Below are 27,949 nucleotides of genomic sequence, written 5' to 3'. Positions count from 1 at the left end.
GTATATAAACAGACCGCGGCGCATCCTCGCGCATTATTCGCTGAGTATTCGACGAAGGTTGTCGTGTCGTTGTTGGCTGAAGCTTCATTACTTGCTTTCGCAAACTGTCGACCAACCCAAGTCGTTTTTTTTCGTAATAAAAGAAAACTCTATACAATCTCAAAATGGTAAGTTAACTTTTTATATCTAGTGATTTTACTTAATAAGAAAGATTAACGTCATTAATCGTGTCGCGTCATGTTCTAGACAATGCTCGGTAGCCATTTTGTCACTTGCCGGCCGGCACCGCCCTTTGTCATTTCTTTAGTTAACTTTTATGATCGTTTGTTGAATTTTTTCGAAGCTTTATTGTACTATTTCATGAAATAACCTTATATGTCGTTAGAGAATTATCGGATTTTTTTTTTTTCAATATTTTTATAATTTATCTATCATATTTTATTACATTTATAGATAATATATTATGCTATTAAATATTTTTCTATGTTTTAAAGCTTAAATTTAAAACATTTGATAATTAATTAAAACTCTTTAGAATATATTGTTTTTTAATTGTTCTTATAATATATTTTAGTAGTTCCGTTTTATGATGACTCATTTTTGTGGCGTCCATTATGACGCATTCGCTTCAGTGGTTCTCAGTCAATTAGTTTTTAATACTGATAATATAATATAAAAGATAAATTTTCGTATTAAAATGTAACTTCTATGATCAGTTTTCAAAAATTATAATCAATCAAATGACTTTTTAAATTTTTAATTGAAATTCTTTTTTTTTTTTTTATTTATTTATTACTTTTCTTTATTCGACTTTATAACAATTAGAATTATAAATATTATTTGATCTTTATCCAAAATTTTTATCTTATTACTTAACTTAGTATCCAATTTATTATTTGAATTTAATTGTAAAAAATTAATCATTTGACTGACTATAGTAAAAATAAATATACATAATTAATTGATAAATTTACTGATAATAATCTAACATAATTATGCAATATGAAGTTATTAAAATTCTTATTGTTTCTTTAGCGTGAATGTATCTCAATCCACGTTGGACAAGCTGGAGTACAGATTGGTAATGCTTGCTGGGAGTTGTACTGCCTAGAACATGGAATCCAACCTGACGGTCAAATGCCCTCCGATAAAACTATTGGAGGTGGCGATGACAGCTTCAATACCTTCTTCAGTGAAACTGGAGCAGGCAAACATGTACCTCGAGCAGTTTTCATTGATTTGGAACCTACTGTTGTTGGTTAGTATAAATTGACTATAATAATAATAATAATAATAATAATAAATTGTCTTATTTTAAACCATTCGCGATGGGTGCCGTGCATATGCGGCAGCTATTTATTTGTTCACAACGACTGACGCCGTCTAGATACGGCAGTCATTCATTTATTTAAAAAAAAAAATCAATTATTTAGTAATAATATGTATATGTATATTTTCTTTTTTTTTCAATTTGTTTTTTTTGTTTTGTCGCGAAAAGTGGCAAAGTATGGAACAGGCTCGCCGTCGCGAAAAGGTTAATCTAAATTCGTATTAAACTATTTGTCTTTAACTTGTATCATTATCCAATTTTAGATGAGGTCCGCACTGGAACATACCGTCAGTTATTCCATCCAGAACAATTGATCACGGGCAAGGAAGATGCTGCAAATAATTATGCTCGTGGTCATTACACTATTGGTAAAGAAATCGTTGATCTCGTTCTGGACCGTATCCGAAAATTGGCAGATCAATGTACTGGACTCCAAGGTTTTCTCATCTTCCATTCGTTCGGTGGTGGAACCGGCTCTGGTTTCACTTCTCTCTTGATGGAACGGCTTTCAGTAGACTACGGAAAGAAATCCAAATTAGAATTTGCCATCTATCCAGCTCCACAAGTCTCTACTGCTGTGGTTGAACCATACAATTCTATCTTAACTACGCATACCACGCTTGAACATTCCGACTGCGCATTTATGGTTGACAACGAAGCTATTTATGATATTTGTCGTCGTAATTTGGACATCGAAAGACCAACATACACCAATTTGAATCGTTTGATCGGTCAAATCGTTTCTTCAATCACTGCATCTCTACGATTCGATGGTGCTCTCAATGTCGACTTAACGGAATTCCAAACTAACTTGGTACCTTATCCAAGGATTCATTTCCCATTGGTAACTTATGCACCGGTCATATCTGCGGAAAAGGCTTATCATGAACAATTAAGCGTAGCTGAAATTACTAATGCTTGCTTCGAACCAGCCAATCAGATGGTCAAATGCGATCCACGACACGGAAAATACATGGCCTGCTGTATGTTGTACAGAGGTGATGTCGTACCAAAGGATGTTAATGCCGCTATTGCTACCATCAAAACTAAACGCACGATTCAATTCGTTGACTGGTGTCCGACCGGGTTCAAAGTTGGTATCAATTACCAACCACCAACTGTCGTACCTGGTGGAGATTTGGCTAAGGTTCAACGTGCAGTCTGTATGTTGTCTAACACTACAGCTATTGCCGAAGCATGGGCTCGTCTCGATCATAAATTCGATCTTATGTACGCCAAGAGAGCATTCGTTCACTGGTACGTTGGTGAAGGTATGGAAGAAGGTGAGTTCTCCGAAGCTCGTGAAGATCTTGCTGCCCTCGAGAAAGATTATGAAGAAGTTGGTATGGATTCTGCTGAAGGTGAAGGAGAGGGTGCTGAAGAATATTAAATTTGTACCGAAAAAGAAAACACATTTTCATTGGCTTATAAGGACGTACAAGTTTTTCCTTTATGCATGTGTGTCCCATAGCATTTGATCGAAAAATAAAAGCAGATCTTCAACAGTAACATTGTCTTTTCTCTCTATTCCCCTTAGTTTTCTTATAGATAATATATATTATAATACATATATGTTAAAAGTATTTCATTTTAAGCTTTTTTTTAGTTTTGAAGTCATATTTTCAAAGTCTGCATAGTGTTGTAAGTATCAAATTTTATATATATATATATATTCTTTATAGTTAAATTGTTACACTCAGACGGAATTGAGAGAGATTTAAAAAAAAAAAGTCACATTTTAGTGTACCGACCGATGATTTTGAGTAAATTTTAAACTTAGTTACTATTGAGGGGCGCTAATTATTTCTCTTTGTACTTCATACAAAAGATATAAATTAATTAAATATTACTTAAAAATAATATAACAAAAAGAAAAGTATTTTAAAGCTATGAATTTTATTTCGATTCGTTTTATTCATTTTTAAGTATCAGACATAATTTATGCTAAGAACAGTTATTGTCATGTCGACATGGTAGGAAGACGATTTTGACGTTGTCCTGAGTCATATAACAGCGAGTTTTAGGATATAAAAAGCGACTTTGTAAGTAATTAACATTTTTCTCTAACTAACAACAATTCAATTAAAAGATACAATTTTGTAATTATTAATTATAACACAATTTACATCTTTATACCAATATTTAAATATTTTTTCGTTAAAAAGTTTGGTTATTCGAACATATACATTTGCATATAGATATATAATTATATTTTATTTGCAGATTTAAACTGCGTTCATTTATAAAATTTGTTGTTTAATTTAATGATGAACATATGTGCGAAAATGAAGTCGCAATCTATATTGCATTTGACTAACTTTGATTATTTTTTTTTATAATACTTCATTTTTGACTATAATATACATAGGAGTTGCTTTTAACACTTCAAAACTATCGTATAGAGAGATTTTCTCACACTGTTTTTAAAACTTTTTTTTCTTTCTAATTTGAAATGGAATGACCCCTTGGAAATTTGTTTACCTTCGTAAAATTTATTGTTTTACAAAATAGTGAAAAAGAATTTTTGTTTAAACTTGAAAAATAAAGAAAAAAAATTATTTATTTATCGATTGTGAAAGTTTCTCTCTCATCGCGTAAGTAAAGTCAGGCACACAAAAAAATCTCTATTCGGATATTTCCGTTTTATTTCGGCTATCTTTGTAGTTTCTAGCCGCCATCTTGAATATATATAGATCTACGAATAGCTAGTATTTTAAAAGTTGTACTTACAAGTGTATCAATATTTTTAAATGATAATGACATATTTATTACGTCCTCGTTCGAAATTAGATAATTTTTAATTTAATAATATTAATATTTAATATATATTATTCAAAAAAATAATATTTGATATTGTATTGTAGTGTACTTGATATATAACCTAAAATTATTTTCGTAGAATTTAAATTTCGCTCTTGGCGCATGCGCAATGGGCGTGTGAGTTTCTTCCATGACGGTAGTAACGATTGTGGTACCGGGAGACGATGCTTCTGAAGTGTTAAGCACATCTTTGCAATATCTTAACGAATTAATAATATCAAATGTTCGACTTGTCGATCGAAAACCAACATATACGATAATGTTATTACATAACGATGGTGTTCGATCAAGTTAAATGTCGTATTTTTTTCATGAATGATATTATAAACAAGCTAAGGCAAAAGTCTTGGATTAAATCTTCCCATGTGAAGTATCAAACCGGTTGGATTATGACGTACGAAATATAAGAAAGGTCTGTCGAGTTTTAATCGTGATCTTTCTGATCTCATTGTCACTTTACCATTATCTGCATGTCGTTTTCTTCTTTTATCGATTATTTCATCGTTTATTCGTATCGCTTCTCCAAATGCCGAATCACTTATTTCTAAGACATCGAAGATCTTAGTCGGACTACTCTCATCTAAGAAAAACTTATCCACATCATCAAGAGAAATTTCTTCATGCTTGCGAGATCTTTTTATTGGGGTTGCTGGATATGTTTCCATATGATGTCTTCCATTTGTTGGATTCTCATCGCCACACGTGCCGAACAAATTAATCTTTAAACAAAAGAAAAAAAGAAATACTTAAATTAACATAAGAATGTAAAATAGAAGTATTGGGTTGGCAAGAAAGTAATTTCGGCTTGCACCAATAGATAGCGTTATGTTTGTTTCGTTATTCTTTTGTTAATGTCTGAATTTTGTTTCTTTTGAGGTTTGGTAGTTGACACTTTTAAGTTGCTATAGAAACAAATTCCGTGTAATTTTAAAAATAAACGTAACAATAAACAATTGAGTTTTATTTCACACTAGAAAATCGAAATTACTTTTTTGCCAACTCAATATTTTATTGATAATTAAATTTAATAGGACAAGATTGATTAATGGGTGATATTGGGTTATATCGGTTCAAATATTTAACTTAAAACATTATTTTTAAATGATATTTTTAAACATGAAAAAATCAGGACAAATGCATATGTAAAAACTTTGAAAAATAAAAATGATAATTTCTAACCTGTAAAATATCAGAAAGATGTAAATGATTTCCAATTCCATTGATACCCTTTAAATCGGCTTGTTCAGTGAAGAGTCTATCAAATCCCATTCTTCTAAGAGCTGCTGTCGCATTGACGACCGATCTATGCGTAAATTTAGGTATCTGAAGTTCTAGACTATTTCTAGGAAGTAGTACTTTAAGAAGTCTGTTCCAATTATTGTCACGAGAAGTACTCGTTATGAGTCTTCGTTCAAGACGATCCAAAGTATCACCCGGAGCTATATGACCTTGTTGTCCTGGTAATAAAAACACCGTTGTAACGAGATTTTCAACTTTACCAAGAGCAACCGCAGTGGCGTCCAAACTAGGTTCGTATCCTGCTAAAATATTTGATCGCCAGACTATAGCTGGTACAGGTATTAATTTTCTCTGTCTGATAGCCGGTGAAACGGCAAAATATAATTCCCCGTCCCTTCCGTCGGAACTGACGAAACTAGAGTTGCAATTAGTTTGAAAAACATTAGCTGAAACAGCAGCCAAAGGAGATCGTAGTGGTACCGTGTTCACTTTAATGAAGTCTTTAATCCTACCACCCGTTTGTTTTCTAACCAATAGATTCGTTCGTCTTCGAACGATATCACCAATTGTGGCAAAGTTCACTTCGGCAACTAAACCGTCGTAAAATTGTTGGGCTTGTTCTTTGTAAAATGGCAATGTTTTTCTGACTTTTGCTCTATCTACGAAAAGTTCACGAACGAAGGCAGTATTAGTGATTCCTTGATCTCTCGTCAGTCCCACCATATCTGTTACATTTTGAAATACCAAATGGGGATTAAATGTTGCTACGTCGTCTAACTTCAGTAATTCGTTCATCTGATCGGAAGTTGTTCCTCGTGCTCCTAAAAAGATCATCGCCAATAAACTGACCATACCGAAAGGCGATAAAACCAAGGATCTATTTGTACTTAGGCCCTTATTAGCAGCTATCCAAAAATCAAATGCTAAATTGTTACACATTTTGGCGAAATTAACGATATCGTTTTCAGTTTTCGTCACGGTTACATCCAATGCGTTTACGCTTGCTGGCGAATCTAACGGTATTCTTTCATTCGTCTTAATATCTGATGTTACACCAGGTAAACGACCATCCGACGTGATATTCTGCGGCACGTTTTTTAAATTTGTTGGATAAATATTTGTTTTTTCAGTCGATGATGTGACCACTTTATGAGGTATCAACATCCATTTTTCGGTTGTTTGCTTATCTCCCGAATAACTTTCATTTATTTTCTCATTGTAATTCAATTTCGTAGTTAATTTCAATTCCAACGGGTTTTCCGTGACCGTAGACACGAACGGTGTCATTAATTTTGTCAATGACACTTTTTCGATAACACTTGGAGTTACAGAAATGGAATCATTATTTGTTTTATCATCGATCATTTCTAAAGATGTTCCGTTTGTTTCATTACTTTTGATATTTGTACTATCATTAGCTGTTACTCGATCCACCAAAATATTTGATTGATTTATTGTCGTATCGTTGTTCACTGATTCTTCAATTGTTTTGTTTGCATGGGTAAGTAAATCCTTTAATGGTTCTTTTGTAATACTACTGGTCGTTGATTCGACAAATAATTCCGTCGTTTTTTCCATAATCCTCGTTGTAATAACATCTTCAATAGATACGTTGCTAGAAGATAATTTATCCGTAAAAGTAATGTTTAATTTAACATAAGAAGTTGTAGGTTTCAATGTAGACATTTCTTCCTTAGAATCGGAATAACGGGATTCGTTTGTTTTTAACGATGATTCCAATTCAATGTTGGTATGATTTATCAACGTATTATTTTGCAATTTCAAAATAGTTGTTTCTGTGCTAGATAATTCACCAGGAATCAAAGTGGGAACATATTCTTGAACTGTTATGCGTTCCGTGTTTGGAGATAACACGGTGGTACGCGTTTCTACGGTGACATTCGTAATCGTCTTTTCAGTTGCAGTTTCTTGTTCTAAAGGTTCTAAAGGTTCTAAAGTTGTAATTGAATTTAACGATTCGATTACATCGTTCTGATGTCGTATGAACGGAGGTTCCTTATTTATTATATCGATATTTGGATTTAAAGATGTTTCACTGTTTAAATAATTTTCTGTAGTTTGTACGTTATCTGTAATTATACCGTTAATTGGCGTTGTATACAACGTTTCCATCTGTGAACTCACAGTTGTATTCTTAATTTGTGCAATTGTACTCATATCACTGCTGCTATTTGTCGAATTAATTACCGTAACGAATTCGTTAGATACAACCGATGGTGTTGTTATCGTATGTTGACTCGTAAAAGGTGAAGACAAATCTTTGATAATGTCTTCAATGTGATTGTTAATTAAGTTTGTTTCATTGACAGATAGAACAGGTATCATTGTTGTATTTGTTATTAATGTTTCTTTAGTATCATTCATTGTATTTTTCAATACAGATTCAATTGTTGTATTCGAAACATAGGCATTCGATTCGGTAGAAACATTGTTTGCTAAATCATTGATAAAGGTAGTCTCTGTAACTGTAGACAATTCAGAAATAACGCTGGATAAGGTAGAAGGATCAATAGATGAATCATTAATTCGAACGAAATTAGTTTCCGTTGTATAAGTAGATGTTGACAATGAATCTTTTGCATTGTTTGCTACTGTAGATTGTACAATAGAAATATCATTTATTTTAGTCATTTCAGTTTCGATCAATGTATTCGTCTGTTCTTCTACAACGGGAGATTCATCTTTTTTGTTGCTTTCGAGAGATTCTAATTTATTCATTAAATTTTCAGCATGTTCATCCTGTTTATTTGTATCAACGTTAGATGTTGAATTATCGATAGGTTTTAAATTAGTTTCACTATTGAAATTAGTATTCTCTGTAATCGTTGCAATAGTATGATCCGACGTTTTTGAAAAGCTTTCAGAATTTGTAGTCGTACTAATGGTAGTTCCTTCTGTTATATCATCAGATGAATTTACTGACAATGAAACTTTAAAGTAATCATCAAGTGGTGTTGATGTTGACGAATAACCGATTTCTTGAGTCGTATTCATCGTCAAATTGAATGACTGTGAAGTATTCAGCTGTTCCTCGTTTGTTGGTAATAACGTTAACGTTGAAATTACCTCTAGAACTTGAGGAGTAGTATTTACTATTGATATTTCAGGTATAGTCATGTTTCTTTCATCTAATGTCTGCGTGGTAATATTGACATTAGACAAATGATCATTGGGTTCCATTTGTACATGAGTTTTAACAGTCGGCATGACGAATTCAGTGATCGTGTCATCGGATAATGTTGTAGAACTTTCATCTTGATTCATTTTTGTACTAGTTTGTATCGTAGTTGTTTCAAGTGACATTATTTCCGTTACTTTTTTCGTAATATCATTTTCAGTTGACGACAAAAGTTCGTTGGTTGCTAGGGCATGTGAGTCGTTCACCGTTGATCCCACCAACATAGTCAAAATCGGTAGATATTCCGTTACTCGGTTGATACTCGACTCGCCGTCAGAGGTCACGTTTTGTTCCAATTCTTCCGAAACTTTTACTGGAACTTTTTCGAATACCGTTGCATTATTCATCTCGTTCACCGACGACTGATCCGTGTCAATAAACTCGACACTTGATTTTGTAGTTGACGTTTGGTACATCGAATCTTTCATTGTCTCTAATTGATCGGTGACCGATTGTTTTTCGATAGTTATCACTGGTACTGGTATCATTGGTTTTTCAGTATATTTTTCTGGTGATTTAGTTTCACCGTAACTAATAATCGTTGACAATTTGTTATCATTAATGATGGATGTTGTTGTTGTTGTTGTTGTTGTTGAAATGGCTTCGTTAAACGATTCTTCAGGTTTCTCAGTATTTTTGATCATAGGTGATTTTAATGTTGTAGACGATTGAGATTCTCGATCAAACAAAACTGACGTTATCTTCTGCGTGTTCATTAACGAATCGGGTTGAGTAACTTCTACGTAATTGGGTTCTTCTGATGCAGATTCAGGATCGATTTCACTGTTCGTTAAAATACCAGGTAAAATGCTACTCCATTCAGCGTTTGCGTATTCTGGAATTGATGATAATGACCCTGCCATAGTCGACGGTTTATCCAATGCACTTTTTAATACATTTTGTACTTTCTCGACTACGTCCATCACCTGGGAATGAAGAAAAATAAGGAAAGAAATGAAAAAAAAAACAAAATAAATAAAAAAATGTTAAATTTAATTAGAACGAATGTATTTGAAATGAAATTTTTCTTTCTTACGTTCTTTTCTCCATTCAACAGATCACTTGATTTCTGAGGTTCGTACATTTCCATTGCTAAGTTCCCTCCATTTCCACCAGCGATTAACGCTTGTATCTCACGTAAACTCATTTGCTTCGTGATCATGTTTCCCTGATCATTATACGTGTAGAATAAAAATTTGTCGGGTTTCAATAATTCTGCTGGTGAAGCTGGCAAATCTTTCTTATGTTCTACGTATTTCGTGGAAGTGTTACTAAACAAAATATCAATCGAATATGTCAATCATTATAATTACTTTGTATGTTATTTCTTGTCATATTAACACATTTGCGACTGACATATTTTTCCGATTCTCTAAGTAACGGAAAAAATAATGAAATTTTGAAAAAACAATAATTTTTACATAATATAAATTTATATAAATTATTTAAATTTAAATTTAAATATTAAAATATAATAACATAATAAAAAATATAATTATTTGATTGTTATATTTTTAATATTATATATATATATTAAAATAATATAATAATATATAATATATAATATTTAATTTTTATATTTAAGTAATTAAATATAAATTTAATATATACAATTTTTATAAATATGTAAATATAAATTTTATGTATATATATATATATATATATATATATAAAATACTAATAAGGGGTAATAATAAAATAGTAATAAAAAAAACAATAAAAAATAATAATAATTATAAAATAATATAAATTTTTAAAATGTAAATAAAATGACGTGAATTCACGTTAGTGGTCGCGAATGTGTTAAAATTCTAATACGATCAATAAAAATATTTATAAATAATTGATAAATATGTATATATATATATATATATGTATATATATATATATATATATATATATATATATATATATATATATATATATATATATATATGTATATGGATATAATTTAAAAGAAAAAACGTAAAAAATAATTTAATTTTTGCTGACCTAATGTCCCATAATTCTGCAGTGTCACCTAATGCTTCAGCCGTGAATCTTGACAGGTGCGAAGCCTTGCTAGATGAAAATACGCTTGTCAAGAGGATGACAAGTACCGTTAACATTAAAGTCTGCCACCCTTGACGAGTACGTAAGTTTCTAGTAACCTATTAAAAAAAAAAAAAAATTAACTTCATTCTTCAGTCAAAAATAGTAGAATTGTGTTCATGCGACTATCGATGACGAATCGAATCTCTTTGCTTGAAAAGAATTGAAAAAAAAAACAAACAAACAAAAAAAGATTTGACATAAAACGTTTGAGGGATTAATTAATCTAATGTGAATGTGCATATAATTAATTTGATAAATGTTAATATTTAATGCAAGAACTTACAGATTTATCGATCGTACATCGACCGGCTTTTTTCCCGATGAAAAACATGATGTGTACTCGTTAGTCCAATAATTGTCTTTAATATCCAACAACTTATATATATATATATATATCAATAATTTTTGTACAATTATTTATCGACGAATATATACACAAATGTTATTCCAGTAAGAATAACTTAGAAATGATGATATTTAACTTCATCGTTATTTTATTTTGATTATATTACAATTCTACGATCCTTTGTTCCTATTAATAATTATAATTGTTTTATAATTCTTTCCAAACACGCAATTTTATCGTCAAACAAATTTGCTTTGCACCCCTTTTTTATTTTTTTTTTATCTCACTGATCGTTCGTTTTTTGTTTTTTTTCTTCCCTTTCTATCTCTGTTTCACTCGTATTATATCCTTTCTTTATTTATCTCCTGTTGATATTTTTCTTTGCCCTCCCACTACTTTCCTTCCTTAAATTATCCTTTGTGGTGGTATATATCCTAATCCTTTGGAACGACTTTTCACGATGCCTGTGATGAACAACTCCCTAAGGAACTGCAACCGAGCCGAAACGATCTTGCGGTTGACCTTGCCGCAACGACTAAGGATAGTGACCTTACAGAAGACGCTTATATTCCTGCTACTCTACTCGTCCTCTCTTCTCCTGTTTCTCTTCTCCTTCTTAACCCCCTCCCCTTCTTTACCACCCCCCTGCCCCTGCCCCCTTCTTTTTCCTTACTACCTGACATGACTGCTCTACCTCTTTCTCTCTTTCAATTTTTCCCCTACCTACCTACCTACCTATCTACCTATATCTACCTATATCTACCTATATCTACCTACCTTCGCAAACTCATCCCACTTCCTCTCCTTCTGTTCATTTCTTCAACTCCTTCCTTCCTTCCTTCCTTTTCTCTTTTCTTCTTCTTCTTCTTCTTCATCTTCTTCTTCTTCTTCTAATTCTTCTTCTTCTTTTCAACTTAACTTCAAAGATGATCATCTGCAGCATGATTTCTATGCTTCTTTTCATTCTCTTACTCTTTTTGTTCTTTCTTCTTCTTCTTCTTCTTTTTTCTTTCTCTTTTCTTTTCTTACCTTCTTTCTTCTTTACTTAACTTCTCCATTTTGATTTTTATTGCTTATTTTTGTTTACCTTCTTCATTCTCTTATTTTCTATCACTTCTTTATGAATATTCTACAAAAGTTTCTTTTCAATGTTCATTTTTTACAATCAGTGACATGATTTGTTTTTTTTTCTTTTCATTCTTTTGAATTGACTTTTAATGGATTAGGATGATAATAAATCTTGATACTCTTTATTTTTTTAATATCATAATGTATTACTTTAACCAGTTGACTGTGAAATTTAGTTTTAAAAGATCATCATCATCACAGGGTGCGGAATTAAAAATAAGCAACGACGTGTATACACGTTGAACGCAGGGCAAATGGTACTATTAAACATTTTGAGAAAAACGAGGAAGGATTATATTTTTATTCAAAGTCAATAAAACTAACAATTAGTTTATGAATACGTTATTCTTACTAAAAGCTTGAAAATTGTGAAAAAATAATAAAATACATAAAACAAGAAAAATTGAAGATAGGAAGAATAAAGAAGAAAGAAAAATAAGAAAATAGTTAACAAAATTTTTAGCTATGTATGTGTGATATGTTTCAAAGTGTGCACTAGGGTAGGTCAAAAAAATGACTTTTTTTTTTTTTTTCAAGTGCCACGCAAAAATGGGTTCCTAGACACCTTAAAAGAATTCTCACCCAATATGAGCTCTTAATTTTAATAGGAAGATCCTCCGCATCGCAGTTTTTTATTTTTTTTTTCAGTCCAATAGATTCAAATTCATACCTCATTATTAATTGATTGTACAGAAAAATGTTCTAGACGAATTTTGTAGGAAATTTAATGCTCTACAAAAAAGGTATCTTATACTTTTTCCGTAAACCTCACCATTTGAATGATATTGAAGATTTAAATTTGATGATTTTTAGACAAATTTCATTTTTGATTATGAATTTTATAACTCGACAATAAATGACTATTAAAAAGTGCACAATACAAATTTTTGTAGGAAATTAAGTGCTCTATAAAAATGGTGTCTTATGTTTTGGTGATTAAATTAAGCATTCAAAAGATATTCAGAGACAAAAATCACTACACATGAAAGTTTGATGATGAATAAATAATTAAATGATGATAATAAATAAATCATGTAAATATAAACCAATAAAAAGGTTACGAACTTTCTTGGTTAGTTAAATATACTTTTCTCGTATTAGAAATAAGTATTTCAACTTAATTGCATTATCTAATATCAGACAAGAGGAATTGAAAGAGTATAAATGGAATAATGTATTATAGTAAAATATATTTTTGAAATTTACTATATTCTCGAGTTATTGTATATAATAATTGCATTATCTAAGATGAGATAAGAGTAATTGGAAGAGTATAAAAGGGGGGATACATGTATTAATATAAAATATATTTTTGAAATATGCTATATATATTTTTGAGTTAATATATATATTAGAATATGTATATAATAATTGCATTATCTAAGATCTAACAAAAGTAATTGAAACTGTATAAAAGGAATTTATGCATTAATGCATTAATGTAAAATATATTTTCGAGTTATTATATATAATAGAATATGTATTTAATAATTGCATTATCTAAAATCTGACAAAAGTAATTGAACGAATATAAAAGCACTAATAACTAATAATGCACTAATGTAAAATATACTTTTGAAATATGTGCTGTATATATTCCCAAGTTATTATATATAACAATTGCATTATCTAAGATCTGACAAGGATTAATTGTATGAGTATAAAAATGATACATGTATTAATGTGAGATATATTTTTGGAAATGTGTGTTCTGTGCTATATTCCCTTCATATATTGAGAACGCGTATTCTATCGGTGCACGGGTTTTAAGCATAGCGTGCGTCGTAATCCAGGCCGATGATTATACCAACGATTAACGGTACACTTTGGCTGACCGGTTGCGAGTCACTTGACTTCGAGACTACGATCGTAGCTCTAACATTCCAAATTCGTGACCACTAACACTCTACGTACTTATTTTAGTCGAGACGTTTGGTATTGCACATGGTCCGAATGTTGTTCTAACGTTCTACAACATTTTACAATTTATTAGCTTCTATAATCTCGACACATTAGATACAAATCTGTTCTCATATTACCATTTTAATAATATTAAAAAAAAATAAATAAATAAAAATAAAAATAATAAGAGATGTTTTTTTAATGTTAAAAAGAAGAAATCTTTTCTCATTTCTAAAAATTAAATGTGTGTTTTTTTTTAAACGACAAATAAAATTCATTTATTTGTGGTTTATTTAAACGATAAATACAATTTATTTATTTTACTGAAAGACATTTTGTTTTCTTTATTTTATTTTTTTTTTTTCTTCAATGCTGTTGAGTCAACCACAATACGTGGGGAGTTTAAATAATTTTCTTAATAATACGCACCGGTTAGACATTTCTTTATTCTTTTTTAATACAACGTGTTCAGATGATTTGTAATATATACTTTTTTAAAAAACTTTTTTTGTTTTTTTCTTTTTTTCAATCTGCAATTTCTTTTTTAACATATATTAAACAAATGTAATATAATTTTTAGGTAGATTTATTTTTAAATGGATATTGAAATGAATTATTTATTAAATTAGTATCATTATAAATATTTTGTGTTAATCCTTTTAACTGAATAAATATTACAGAAGTATATACTAGTTTTGTTATAATTTTATAATAATTTTATTAACGAAAAATATTGTACTGTATGTTACAATGTCATATATTTTTTCTAAAGTTATTAATAGATATTATAATATTTAATAATATTATAAATATATATATATATATATAATATATTATAATATAATATATTATTACATAATATTATAATATAATTATATTATATATAAAATATTATTATATTTTTATTTATTTAGTATTATTTATTTATATTAATTAATATTTTTCATATTATATATATATATATAATAAATTTTAATATGTAATAATAGAAATAATAAAATAATAATAATAATAATAATAATAATAATAATAATAATAAAATAGAAAGAATTTAAATATATAATATATATATATATATTATTATTACTATATATTATTATTATTATATTATATAATTATATTATTATAATATTAACAATACGAAGAAAATAAATAAATTAATTAACAATTAATCAGGATTTGCATTAGGAAATAAATATTGCATTTTATTGTGAAATCTAAGAATTAAATATGTATACACTATAATATAATATATAAAATATGTATATTTATTTTTGTATAGACTGCATCGAGAATGAAAATGAATGAAGCAATATCATCGGTTATTTCAATATCGAAAAAAAATGTAAAACAAGTTCGGAATAATAATAACCATAATAACGAAGAAACAGTTTACAGCATCTTTAAAGAGCAAAACGAGAAGAATGAATTAGATTCCAATGTAACAAAAGATGTCAGTGACCCATTTTGGAGTGAAAGTTTTTTTGTCAATGGAAGTCATTACAACGGTACTTGGGACGCAGTCGGCATGGCAGGAATTGGCAGATATACTTTACCTAATGGTTAATAAATACATATACATATTCATGTATGTTTTATATATTTTTATTTTTATTATTTTTTTTTTTTTAATAATAAAATTATCACGACAATATTTATATATTAAGACATAATTTATATATTTATATATTATATATTAATAATTATTAATATATAATATATAAATATATAAAAAATAAATGTAATATAATTTATAATATAAATATAATAATATAATATTAAATTATATTAATAATATTATATTAATATAAATAAAATAATTTATAAAATAATTATATAATTATAATATTATCTATATTAATAATTATTAATATATACATTAATATATATTATATATTGTAAAATAAATATAATATAATTTATAATATGAATATAATAATATAATATTTAATTATATATTAATTATATATTAAATATATATATAAATATTAATTGTATTAATTGAAAAAATTAATATAATATATTTATATATTATTATTACATAAATCATTGGATATTTGTCTCCAAACAAATATATTATTTATATATTTATAACAAAATTGATACTATATTTTTAATTAATAAAAATGAGAGGTAGTAGTGTATCTTGCAATTTGAAAATCATTTGAAAAATTAATAGATAATTTTGATTAAAATAATTAGATAATTTTGACGATGCGCGCGCACAACGATACATTTTAACAGATTGAAGTTAGTCAATATATTTAAATATTGAGGTTATTAATTATATCTTTGTAAAAATGAATAATAATAATATATGTAGGAACTGTTTTTGAGGGTGAATTTCGTGATGGCAAATTTCACGGACACGGAACCATGTCTTTTCCTTGCGGACAAAGCATAGATGGGGTTTGGATAAATGGTCAATTGAAAATGAAGCGGTACAAGTTCAAGGACGGTTTAGTGTTCGATGAAGATAATTGGAAGTTTTGCCAATTTCCTGACAGACGGTTAGCGTAACATTTGACTATAATTTACGGTAACCTTGATATTATTCGTCTAATCTTAAGTTTGTAATATATATATTTCTTTGTATAGATTTTATCCATGTATCACAAGTTACCTGAGACCTGCACGGGAAACGTTAGAAACTAATTTTCATCCACCAAAAATAATTCCTATTCATTGTTACGATACTGGTAACGGTGTTTACTATCCGGATACTCATTGTATCATGTCTTATGATTCAAAAAAGGTTAATATAATACGATCATTTTCTCATTTCTTTTTTACTGATTGTATAAATAATTGTTTTTAGTTATTATTTAATTGGCAAGTATGAAATTTGTAATAAGTTGTAGTTTGTACCCTTTCCGGACGCGTGACCACTCTCAGCCACCACACAAGAAACCTTGCAAATTAATAATAATAATATTAATATATTATAAATATATTAATATAATAGTTAGAATTAAGTATATTGTCAAGGGGAACGAACATGTAGGGGGGGCCTTCGGGGTAAACACCCTAAAGGGGTATACCTGAAAAATAAACTTCTTCTTTTATAAATATATTAATATAATAGTATAAATAATTATAAATAAATAAATAAATAAATAAATATATATATATATATATATAAATTAATTCCGACCAATACGACACCCATGTCCAAATTGAATACGTTCGAAAAGGGTTAATTGTGGATTGTTTTTTTACTATACAAATTTCATACTTGACGATTCCATATTTTATTGGATCAGTATTATTTAACAGATGAGTATAATTATTTCATATGATTTAACTGGTTATTTCACGAATTAACTTAATTTCAATTTACGATTTTAACCGTAAAAATTCTACAAAATATTGATGAAAAAGTAGTGAAAATGCTTATCAAATAAATAGAAGTAACTAATCGGTTCAGTGTCAACAAAGTAAGGTTGCTCTGGGTGCCGGGTCATAGTGGCGTTCAGGGCAACGAAAGGGCGCACGAGCTTGCCAGACTTGGAGCTTCACGGCACGATCTGACAAGCCAATGCCACATCAGCGTGTCAGAGGGGCTCATGCGGTGGAGGTCTAAGAAGTGGGTTACGGACCGCTTCAGGGATCTCTGGGTGCAAGGCCCTGGCATGAGGCACACGAAGGCTCTGTTTTCAGGGCCTTCGGAGGAGCTAGGTACCGAGTTGATCAACCTGGACCGAGCCCAATTGAGGCTGGTTGTGTGATTGGTCATCGGGCACTGGCACCTTAGAAAGCACCTTACGCGACTGGACCTTGCACAAGACTCGGTCTGCGGGAGGTGCGGCGAAGGAGAGGATACCCTTCTCCATCTCATAACTCAATGCGTTGGGCTCGCGGACGTCAGAAATGATGTCCTTGGGACCACCGCCAACAACTTCGACCTAGTGGGCTCAGGGGCGGCCAGACTCCTGCGCTTTGCAAGGGAGTCGGGGCTGCCCGCGGGACCGCTACGGTCATAGGTTTTTCCCCGCAAGGGGCCCGGGTACAATGGTCCAGAGACTGAGCGCCCGGGTAAACAAACCTCAAGGAAAAAAAAAAAAACTAATCGGTTTGATATACGAGCCGTTTATTTTGAAAGTGGCCTAATTTCATTTATCAATTATTATTAATTTTCGGTTGCACGTGGTAGAAATTTCATTAAAAAAAAAAAAATAATTTACTGTTCGTTCCCCAAATGTCAAGCGGATATATTAAAAAGTGTTGCAAAGGTAATAATTTTATTGTAAATGAAATAAGACATGAAGATTTTGTACTAACAAAATTATTAAAAGACACAATTTGAATTAGGCTACTTTCAAATTAAACGGTTCATATTTATACTGTTTCTATTTATCAAAATCTTCCTAATATTTACAATATTTTTAAGATAATCGAAATACCAACAAAAACGAAAGCTGAATGGATTATAAACAATTGTCGAAAAGGATTCGACGAACCTACAGGTTATCAACCATGGTTACACGAAAATTGGTCGACAAAAATTCATGAGGATTTAAATATAACATATTGTTTACCCTTATCAAACGATTCACCGCAACATTGGTGGAAAAGGTATATTTATAATGATTTATTTACGATAAATTTAAAATATCATGATTAATATTATTATGATGTTTTATTTAAAAAAAAAACAATTAAATGAATAATTGAATGATTACATTTACAAAATATAAAAATAGCTTTAAAAAATATTTAAAAAAAAAATTCTTTTCAAACTTTTTTTTTATTGCAATGTACAGTCAATCAAAAACCGATAAATTTTGTTTAAAGTATTTTTTTTCGTCAGGTAATCGCAAGTACTTAAAAAATCGTGAAAAAAGTTATATGGGACACCCATATATATTATTAATATAAATTTATATTAAATATGTAGGTAGAGAAAGAGAAGAGAATAAAAGTTTAATGAATAATTTTTTAATTTATAAAAATAAAGAAAATGTATAAATTCCGTTTCTAAACAAAAAAGTTAATATATATATATATATATATATATATATATACATTTCTTACTTAACAAATCTTTCTATCATTTTATTTATTTATTTTTTTCTTCCTTTTTTTCTTCTTTTGATCATAAATATGTATATATAACATTATAAAAATATAATGAATAAATGAAAAAAAGCGCGAATTATAAAATAACGCAAGATTACATTTCCTATCGCGCAAAAGTGTTTAAAAATTAAATACAAATTAAAAGATATTACATTGTTTATTATAATATCGTATACTAAAGCTTAATTTATAATTATTTTTGAAAAAAAAAATAACAAGATTATCAACCTTCAAGAAAGATACCAGCATATATCGGAAGGATGACGACTTCGTTTGCAAAAATTGTTATCTAAATCAACGAGAAAAAAAGGAAAATGAAAATACCGAGGAAAAGGATTATTAGTTTAAAATATATACGTTACATATATATATATATTTTTTTTTGTTTTTTTATAACATATTACATACATGTGTGTATATATATATATAATATATATATATCTATAAAATTTGATACGAGTGGAATTGAAAAAAAAAACAAAAAACAAATCAAACTGCTTTTTCTATTGTTTTGTAAACAATCTTTTCGCGTCATATTAAACAAAAATCTTGACGAAGAAGAAACGGATATAAAACGGATAACGGCAAAATAATAAAACTGTAAAATACAAATTTGATTTTCATCATAATTGAATAACATTTATTACGATCTAACTAGACACGTATAATAATGGTAAGTCAATCATAAAGAAAAATTGATCAAAAAGTCATTTCACTTAATTTATTAACACTAGATATACCACCATTTTCTATCACACTAGTCCAAATGACTGGTGTATACAAAAAAAAACCAAAAAATGCTTTTTGAGGCTTCCAGTCTTTATTTATTCTTAAAAAATAACAAAAAATGCTTAACAATAATAATTTTAATAGATATTTTTCAATAACAAAACGCTTAATTATTTACAGAATTCAAATGCTACATGAAATATAAATTTTGAATTAAAATGGCCAATACTATATCTAATGTTAATCAATGATTTTCGTTAATTTTTCTATTTCTTAATTAAAACTGTGTTTACTGATTAAATGAAAATATTGTAAAATTAATGGTGATAGCGCGAGTGTTTATCGGTGCACGTTGGACAAGGTGGAGTTCAGATCGGTAATGCCTGTTGGGAATTATACTGTTTGGAACATGGTATTCAACCAGACGGGCAAATGCCCTCAGATAAAACAGTCGGAGGTGGGGACGATAGTTTCAATACATTTTTTAGTGAGACAGGTGCAGGAAAACACGTTCCAAGAGCTGTTTTTATGGATCTAGAACCTACTGTAGTAGGTATGATCATTATAATCTCCCATTGATTTTTTTTCATGATTACTTATATAGATACATATATATAAGATTAATTCTAAACGAGTATGTATATATATATATATATATATTTTGTTTTGTTTTTATCTCTTTTTACATTAGACGAGGTACGTACCGGAACTTACAGGCAACTCTTTCATCCGGAACAACTGATAACAGGAAAAGAGGATGCTGCGAATAATTATGCTAGGGGCCATTATACCGTTGGCAAAGAAATCGTGGATTTAGTATTGGATCGTTTACGCAAATTAGCCGATCAATGTACAGGACTCCAAGGATTTCTTATTTTCCATGCATTTGGTGGTGGGACAGGATCTGGATTTACTAGCCTATTAATGGAACGATTATCCGTCGATTATGGGAAAAAATCTAAACTTGAATTTGCCATCTATCCATCGCCCCAGATATGTACTGCAATAGTTGAACCGTATAATTCTTTGCTTACTACTCATACCACTCTTGAACATTCTGATGCTGCATTTATGGTTGACAACGAAGCCATTTATGATATTTGTCGTCGTAATTTGGATATTGAAAGACCAACATATACGAATTTAAATCGTTTAATTGGTCAAATTGTTTCATCCATTACTGCATCTTTGCGTTTCGATGGCGCACTCAACGTTGATCTTACCGAATTTCAAACTAATTTGGTACCTTATCCGAGAATACATTTTCCACTTGCTACCTACGCACCAGTCATTTCAGCGGAAAAAGCATATCATGAACAATTAACTGTAGCAGAATTGACTAATGCTTGCTTTGAACCAGCCAATCAAATGGTTAAATGCGATCCACGTCATGGGAAATATATGGCTTGTTGTATGTTGTACAGAGGTGATGTTGTACCAAAAGATGTCAATGCTTCTATTGCAACTATCAAAACCAAACGTACTATACAATTCGTTGATTGGTGTCCAACTGGATTTAAGGTACACTTATATTACATTGACCATTTAATTCATACCAATTTGAGCTATTGTAAAAATTCATATTTTCTTTTTTTTTTTTACTTGGTTATTATAATATATATAATATTTAATATTACTATATAAACTATTATATAGTATTATTAGAATTAATGTTATATATATTACTAACACTATACTACTATATATAAATATATATATTTATATATATATATTTATTTAGTGTATTAAAAGAATAACATTAATAATTATTTTGATTTGATTTGTATCACAGTTAAGTGTTTATATAATAATAGTATTTAATCATTTTCAGGTTGGTATTAATTATCAACCACCTACAGTTGTACCAGGTGGGGATCTCGCCAAAGTACAACGCGCAATTTGTATGTTGGCTAATACAACTGCAATAGCTGAGGCATGGAGCAGACTTAATCACAAATTTGACGTTATGTACTCAAAACGTGCATTTGTACATTGGTACGTAGGAGAGGGTATGGAAGAAGGAGAATTTTCAGAAGCACGTGAAGATCTAGCGGCATTAGAAAAAGATTACGAAGAAGTTGGCTTGGATTCGGTTGAGGGTGAAGGCGAAGGAGGAGAGGAATATTAATTTGTCATTAGTTTATAAAAATGAATTATCATTTAATGTATTTAAGAATTTCTGTATTAAATTAAATAACGTTTCTCTTTGATTAATATTATTTTAGTCGTATTTTTAAAGCACTGCAAAATTAGTTCAATTTAATCAGATTTGGCATGCGTATCTATGCGATATTTTTTTTTAGTAATAACATTAGTATACAGAGTGTTTGAGGTTTATTCGTACACACGTGACTACATTCTACGTTCAAAAATAAAACCAAAAATGTTTCATAAACATAAGTCATTCGAAACTTGTCATGTCGTAAACAGCACACTGCAACAGTGTCTAACTTGTATTCGCATAAGCGGGCAACATTTTGATCAATACATTTAAATATTTGTACAATTTGTTATAACTTTTTAATAAAGTTTCCAATGATTTATGTTTATAAGACATTTTTGTCTTATTCTCGAGAATAGAATACACTGTGACATATACGTGTGTACAAAAAATCTCAGACACCTCTGCATTTATAAATAGTACAATTTTCTTCAAATTTTAACTAATTTGATCATTTCTGTTATTTTTTTATTACAATTTTTTGATGTTCAGCTACAGTCCGAGGTCCGTCAACTTTTTGCTGCACTTTAAATACTGCCAATATTTTTTTTGGTATACATTCGTTAACATTGCAAGTTATTATATCTAAGATTAAGCGTATATCGTTATTTTCAGAACCCTTAGGAATTTTAATTGACGTTGGTATTGTAAACGAGCCATGTAAACATTTGGCTATCCAAGTATCATTTGGTAATGACAATGACCATTTCTGAGGTGCTTCAGAATTCAGTTTCAAACCATCTTCAAATATAAAGTCAAATGTTATTGTAAGTTCACCTCCATTTGTATCAATAATCGTATCAAAAGTATACACTTCATCAAAGTTATCCTTATCATTATCTTTGGTTGGAAGAATAAAGGAAATCTAAAAATATGAATAAACATTAAATTATGAATAAATTGATTAGTTCATTAACGAATATATTTTATACTCACGGTCGAAATAGTATTACTTTTTAAATTAATTTTTTTAATAGAATGATTATTTGTATCTGCTACGTATAAAGTATCAGCTTTATTATTAATCGCAAGTCCACTTGGTTCGTCAAACTATAAAATCATATTTTCAATTAAATATGTTTCTGTAGAAACAAATTATATAATAATACTTTAACACATTCGCGACCGACATATTTTTTCCAATTCTTATACTAAGTACCGGCAAAAATAATAAAATTTTGAAAAAACTATAATTTTTACATATATTCTATATATTTATATATACATATAAATATATAAACATAAGTTTGAATTATTTAAATTTATATTTAAATTTTATATATATATATATATAATAATAATAATAATAATAATAATAATAATTTAAATTTATATTTAAATAATAAAATATATATAATATTATATATATATTAAAGTAATACAATAATATATAATATATAATATTTAATTATATTATAGTATATAATATTTAAATATTATATTTAAATAATTAAATATAAATTTAATATATGAAATTTATATAAATATGTAAATATTAATTTTATATATATATATATATATAGATTTTTAAATTAAATTTTTAAAATGTAAAATGACGTGAATCACGTCAACGGTCAAGAATGTGTTAATTAATTATCTCTTACAATGAATGATTTATCTGGTTTTCCAGCACCATATAGTGTTTTACAATTTCCTGTGGGATCAACTTTTTTAATTTTGTGATTGTAAGTATCTGCTATATAAGTTTCTTGTTGACTAGAATTCCATATTATTCCTAAAGGATGTTGAAGTTTTGCAGTATGACGAGTACCATCCACATCTCCAAAGTCATGTAAATTCTAAAATAATTCATACGATTGTTATTAAGAATTATATATTAATAAAAATTTAACATTGTCATTATATTTGATGTTATATATTTAACCTGTGGATTTTTATCAGCACCACACAATGTGGAAACTTTTCCATCTTTTAAATGAACCTCTCTGATACTGCTACTTTCACTATCAGCAAAATATACAGTATTATATTCTTGAGCAATTGTTATCCCAGATGGTTGAGCCAATGTTGCTGCATGTGGATACGAATTATTACGATTCCCTTCTCGACCATTTCCAACAATAGCTGCACACACACCAGCTTTATACAATCTGTTAAATAATACGATAACAAATAAATAATAAGATCTAATATAAAAAAGAAAAGATAATTAAATCAAATCAATATATTATTCTGTAAAGTAAAATATTAAACTTATTTTACTTATTTTTCCACCAAACAGTATCTTCTAAAAAGAGTGCCCAAATTTGATGTGTGCCTGCTATTGCAATCAATAAAATTGGTACAGTAACTTTATCACTATTATGATAATATATTGCCACGTCCCAAGGAGAAGAAATTGCTTGATCTGTACCAAATTTTCCTCCTATATAATCATGACCTTGTTTTCCTGTACCTGCTACAGTAGTTACTGTTTGCTTTTTCAGATCAATCTAAAATAAATATATAACATATCATAATAAATGTATAAAATTGCACAACAAGTTAAACACGTTAAACGCCAAGTATCTTTTGCTTAGCTTTTTATTTCTAATCAATTATCCGAAGAAATATAGAAGAATATCAATCATTGGTAATTGATACAATCTAAATGGAAAGTTTAAAACCAATTTATAGATATCGGTGTAACGCGTTTAACATGTTAACAGAAATTGTTTAAAAATTCATATTAAAATTACCCTTCGAATAGCATGATTTTCATTATCAGCAACATATATCATTTCATTGAGTACACAAGTACCTTGTGGTGCATTAAACTTGGCTTCGTTAAAACTACCATCTTTAAAACCTGCCTCGTATCTACCTATAACGTGTTCTATATTTCCATTAATATCTGCTATTAAAATTCTATTGTTGCCAGTATCCGATACAATTAATTTTTCTCCCGTTTCAGAAGAATACATTTCTACTTTGCCAGGAAATCGTAAAATATCAGTTGAAGCTGGTAATAAATGTATAGCTGGTGCTATAGGAAGAGTATGATCAGATATTTCGTTTATTGATGTAAAATAATCAAGTGCCACTTTTGTATATAAAAATAATTCTTCTCTATGACCTTCTCCTAATGTAACCATTAATGGTTGTCCTCTTGGACCTGAAATTCACATTAATTTAAATATATTACACATATAACAAATTTTGACATATTTCAAAATATTATGAAATATTTATGCATACCTAACATTATCATCGTTGGCCAGCACATCACTCCGATAGCTTCCCACATTGAAAGTGTTGAATCATTAACAACGGGATGCATTATGTTATACCTTTGCACGGCTGACCTTATTTTTGTCGAATCACGCTCATTAGAAAATTTTGCACTATGAACACCAATCTAAAGGAACAATACTAAACATATTTTCATGTTCTTATAAACTGTATAATTTATAATATTGAAACTATATTATTAACACTAAACGTACCATACTAATTAAATGTCCAATTTTAAATTTTGAATGAAAATTTTGCTCTCAATGTTATTTATTACCTTCATAACAATTATAAATAATAATTTTCTATTAATTATTCAACGTTGTATTGTATTATTATTAAATTTTCTATTATCTGCATTTAATGTTATTTATCATTCGAATCGTTGTAATATAAAAGATATGCAAAAAGAAAAAAACTGTTTGTATGTTTAGTGTTATTATTTTCTATTGTAAAAAAATAACATGTAAATAAGTAACTTTGAAACTTTAATATTTAAGATATACTCCAAATCGATTAACTCTAGAAAATAAAAAGTAAAGAAAATTAATAAGTTATACACTTTATCATATCATTTACTATTGTACAATCATAAAATTGTTTTCATTTAGTAATATTAAGTCTTATTAAAGAAATTTATAAAATAATAAAATTGAAATAAATTCTAAAAGTAGAGTTAATCGCTTTGATCCATGCGAGTGGTTTTTATTTAATATTTGTAAATATTTACTAACCACAACTAAACCACGCTCTATAGAGAACTCTTTTTCTAATGCTTCCAAATCAGGTAGAATATGCATACAGTTGATACAGCAATAAGTAAAAAAGTCTAATATAACTATTTTGCCATGGAGATGTTTCTTCATAGAGAGATTCTCGGAGACATTGAACCATTCCAAGCCTAACATTTAAAGAAATTACTTCACTATGTGTACACATAATATCATATGTGACCACATTTAAAATTAATAATAGATAGATTTGTTTTCAAATAATATCCATGATTAAATAAGACTTTTATTATACAAAATATATATATATATATATCACAGTAGTGCATTTTAACACAATAAACACAGTTATTAACATTATTTTAAGATAAAGTTAATCGTTGGATCAACAAAACTTTCAGCTATCGTTAGTAGGTAAACCATAATCATTATGTAAACTTGTTACTGTGATATTATTAATTTCAGCAACGGCACCAAATACAACTTGAGTTGCATCCTTAATATCATTGTATTCGTGCAAAAGGTTCGTAGTTTGTTTCATAGTAGGATATTTATCTCTCGAAGATTTCAAGTTGTTATACTCTGCATCCAATTTCTTCTCGAGTTGAAGAAGTTTGAAGAACTGTTGTTTCTTTTCATCTTCTAAAGGAATTTTCTTTAATTCCAGCTGCTTATTCTTTGTCACTATCATCGATTCGTCCTTCTCATCATTTTTCTTATATCCATCCAAAGTGTCATCGATGAACGAGGAAGACATTGTGAGAGAACAATCAATGTGTTCAGACCTATGATTCAATCGATAAAAGGCCATGCGTGTTTATGATATATACACTCAATCTCAATTTCTATATAATATTGAATAAAAGAAAAATAATTATGAGGTTATTGGTACTGTTTAAATAGTTTTTTTTTTTAAACATAAAAATAGCATATTAATGTATTAAATTCTACTCTACAGTTATTTACAAATCATTTTTATAACCTTTATTTACGTTTTTCATATTTAATTATAAAAAGTTTAAACAATGATAACATAATTGAAATAATGTTAATAAGATATATTTACAATATACATATATTCAACTTCAAGGTTATTTACGAATTATTATTATTTTCCAATTAGATTATAAAAAGTTTAAATAATAAAAAATATAATTTTTGAATAATATTGATTACTTTAAAAATATTTATCATTTTATAGGTGTTACAGCACCAAAGATTTACGTTATTATAATGTTAGTATGTAAATACGTTAGTAAATATGTTAATGGAAGAAAATATAATAACAAAAACCTTTTATTTTAATGTCACACCTTGATATATTATAATATACCAATATCAAATAACTATTTCAAATATAACAACAATAGAAAAAATTTGTATAAAAAATGAGATAACCTTTTTGGAAGTCCTTTACACAAGCTTCAGTATTAGCAAATGTTTTTATATGGCGTAGAACTAGTTTTTGTTTTTCCGTTTGATCGGTAATCGTTTGAAAATCGTGTCGAAATTGTTCGCAAGCATCTGTTAATATTCTCACTGTATCCGAAACACTCATTTTTTTATTCACTTGTCCGCACATGAACGATGATGACTAACGAATGAAAGAAAAAAAAATAAAACAAAAGAACTTCTCCAAACGTCGAATTAGTTTAACTAAAAAAAAAAAATATGCTCCAATCACACATATACGTTGACATATTTGTAGAGAAGCAATGTAGGCGTATGAATACAACAAAGTAGTTCCACTATTAATGCGCATGTCAGACAGTGAAGCCAGATCACGGAACATTTTTACCCCTTCCCTCGAGCCCAGCACGCCTCGCACATAACGAAATGTTACGTGTCGGTGTGTCAGGAAACCGAAAGAAGCCGAGGGAAGCCGAGGTTAGCTGCA

The 27,949-nt window shown here is 28.8% G+C and overlaps 6 protein-coding genes across 9 annotated transcripts; 3 read left to right on the top strand and 3 right to left on the bottom strand.

Annotated features, from left to right (window-relative positions):
• Nucleotides 1–15: 15 nt before the first annotated feature.
• Nucleotides 16–2,839, top strand: LOC107067929 (tubulin alpha-1 chain). Its single transcript, XM_015323874.2, has 3 exons — nt 16–167; nt 1,036–1,258; nt 1,594–2,839. Exons 1-3 carry the CDS (start codon nt 165–167, stop codon nt 2,718–2,720), a joined length of 1,353 nt encoding a protein of 450 aa, XP_015179360.1. The 5' UTR covers nt 16–164; the 3' UTR covers nt 2,721–2,839.
• LOC107067922 (uncharacterized) lies at nt 2,705–14,605 on the bottom strand. Its single transcript, XM_089175527.1, has 5 exons — nt 10,966–14,605; nt 10,581–10,738; nt 9,625–9,859; nt 5,330–9,514; nt 2,705–4,869 (listed from the first exon to the last, which is right to left on the bottom strand). The coding sequence occupies exons 1-5, from the start codon at nt 11,011–11,013 to the stop codon at nt 4,483–4,485; spliced, it is 5,013 nt and encodes a 1,670-aa protein (XP_089031653.1). The 5' UTR covers nt 11,014–14,605; the 3' UTR covers nt 2,705–4,482.
• LOC107067937 (MORN repeat-containing protein 5) lies at nt 3,348–19,560 on the top strand. Of its 2 annotated transcripts, none has more exons than XM_089175534.1 (7): nt 3,348–3,372; nt 10,603–10,718; nt 15,341–15,620; nt 16,382–16,568; nt 16,657–16,813; nt 18,449–18,633; nt 19,373–19,560. In XM_089175534.1, exons 3-7 carry the CDS (start codon nt 15,353–15,355, stop codon nt 19,428–19,430), a joined length of 855 nt encoding a protein of 284 aa, XP_089031660.1. In that variant the 5' UTR covers nt 3,348–3,372; nt 10,603–10,718; nt 15,341–15,352; the 3' UTR covers nt 19,431–19,560. The 2 variants fall into 2 exon arrangements, with proteins under 2 accessions (XP_089031660.1, XP_089031659.1); XM_089175533.1 differs by having other exon boundaries at nt 19,357–19,488.
• Nucleotides 19,561–19,671: 111 nt separating this feature from the next.
• On the top strand, nt 19,672–22,085 carry LOC107067931 (tubulin alpha-1 chain). Its single transcript, XM_015323876.2, has 4 exons — nt 19,672–19,810; nt 20,197–20,419; nt 20,558–21,387; nt 21,698–22,085. The coding sequence occupies exons 1-4, from the start codon at nt 19,808–19,810 to the stop codon at nt 21,992–21,994; spliced, it is 1,353 nt and encodes a 450-aa protein (XP_015179362.1). The 5' UTR covers nt 19,672–19,807; the 3' UTR covers nt 21,995–22,085.
• Nucleotides 22,006–27,772, bottom strand: LOC107067925 (NHL repeat-containing protein 2). Of its 2 annotated transcripts, none has more exons than XM_015323864.2 (9): nt 27,451–27,772; nt 26,056–26,222; nt 25,286–25,445; nt 24,787–25,202; nt 24,311–24,540; nt 23,973–24,198; nt 23,692–23,886; nt 23,024–23,137; nt 22,006–22,952 (listed from the first exon to the last, which is right to left on the bottom strand). In XM_015323864.2, the coding sequence occupies exons 1-9, from the start codon at nt 27,632–27,634 to the stop codon at nt 22,548–22,550; spliced, it is 2,097 nt and encodes a 698-aa protein (XP_015179350.2). In that variant the 5' UTR covers nt 27,635–27,772; the 3' UTR covers nt 22,006–22,547. The 2 variants fall into 2 exon arrangements, with proteins under 2 accessions (XP_015179350.2, XP_015179351.2); XM_015323865.2 differs by lacking the exon at nt 27,451–27,772 and adding an exon at nt 26,498–26,638.
• Nucleotides 26,319–27,591, bottom strand: LOC149031579 (DNA repair protein SWI5 homolog). 2 transcript variants are annotated; one of them, XM_089175536.1, is made up of 2 exons: nt 27,451–27,591; nt 26,319–26,897 (listed from the first exon to the last, which is right to left on the bottom strand). In XM_089175536.1, exon 2 carries the CDS (start codon nt 26,861–26,863, stop codon nt 26,450–26,452), a length of 414 nt encoding a protein of 137 aa, XP_089031662.1. In that variant the 5' UTR covers nt 26,864–26,897; nt 27,451–27,591; the 3' UTR covers nt 26,319–26,449. The 2 variants fall into 2 exon arrangements, with proteins under 2 accessions (XP_089031662.1, XP_089031663.1); XM_089175537.1 differs by having other exon boundaries at nt 26,319–26,837; nt 27,451–27,590.
• Nucleotides 27,773–27,949: the final 177 nt, after the last annotated feature.

The sequence above is a fragment of the Polistes dominula genome, unplaced genomic scaffold, assembly GCF_049000335.1.
Source record: "Polistes dominula isolate Pdom_NZ unplaced genomic scaffold, Pdom_raw_medaka contig_17, whole genome shotgun sequence".
NCBI classification, from domain to species: domain Eukaryota; kingdom Metazoa; phylum Arthropoda; class Insecta; order Hymenoptera; family Vespidae; genus Polistes; species Polistes dominula.
This window is presented reverse-complemented; position numbering and strand designations above follow the sequence as displayed.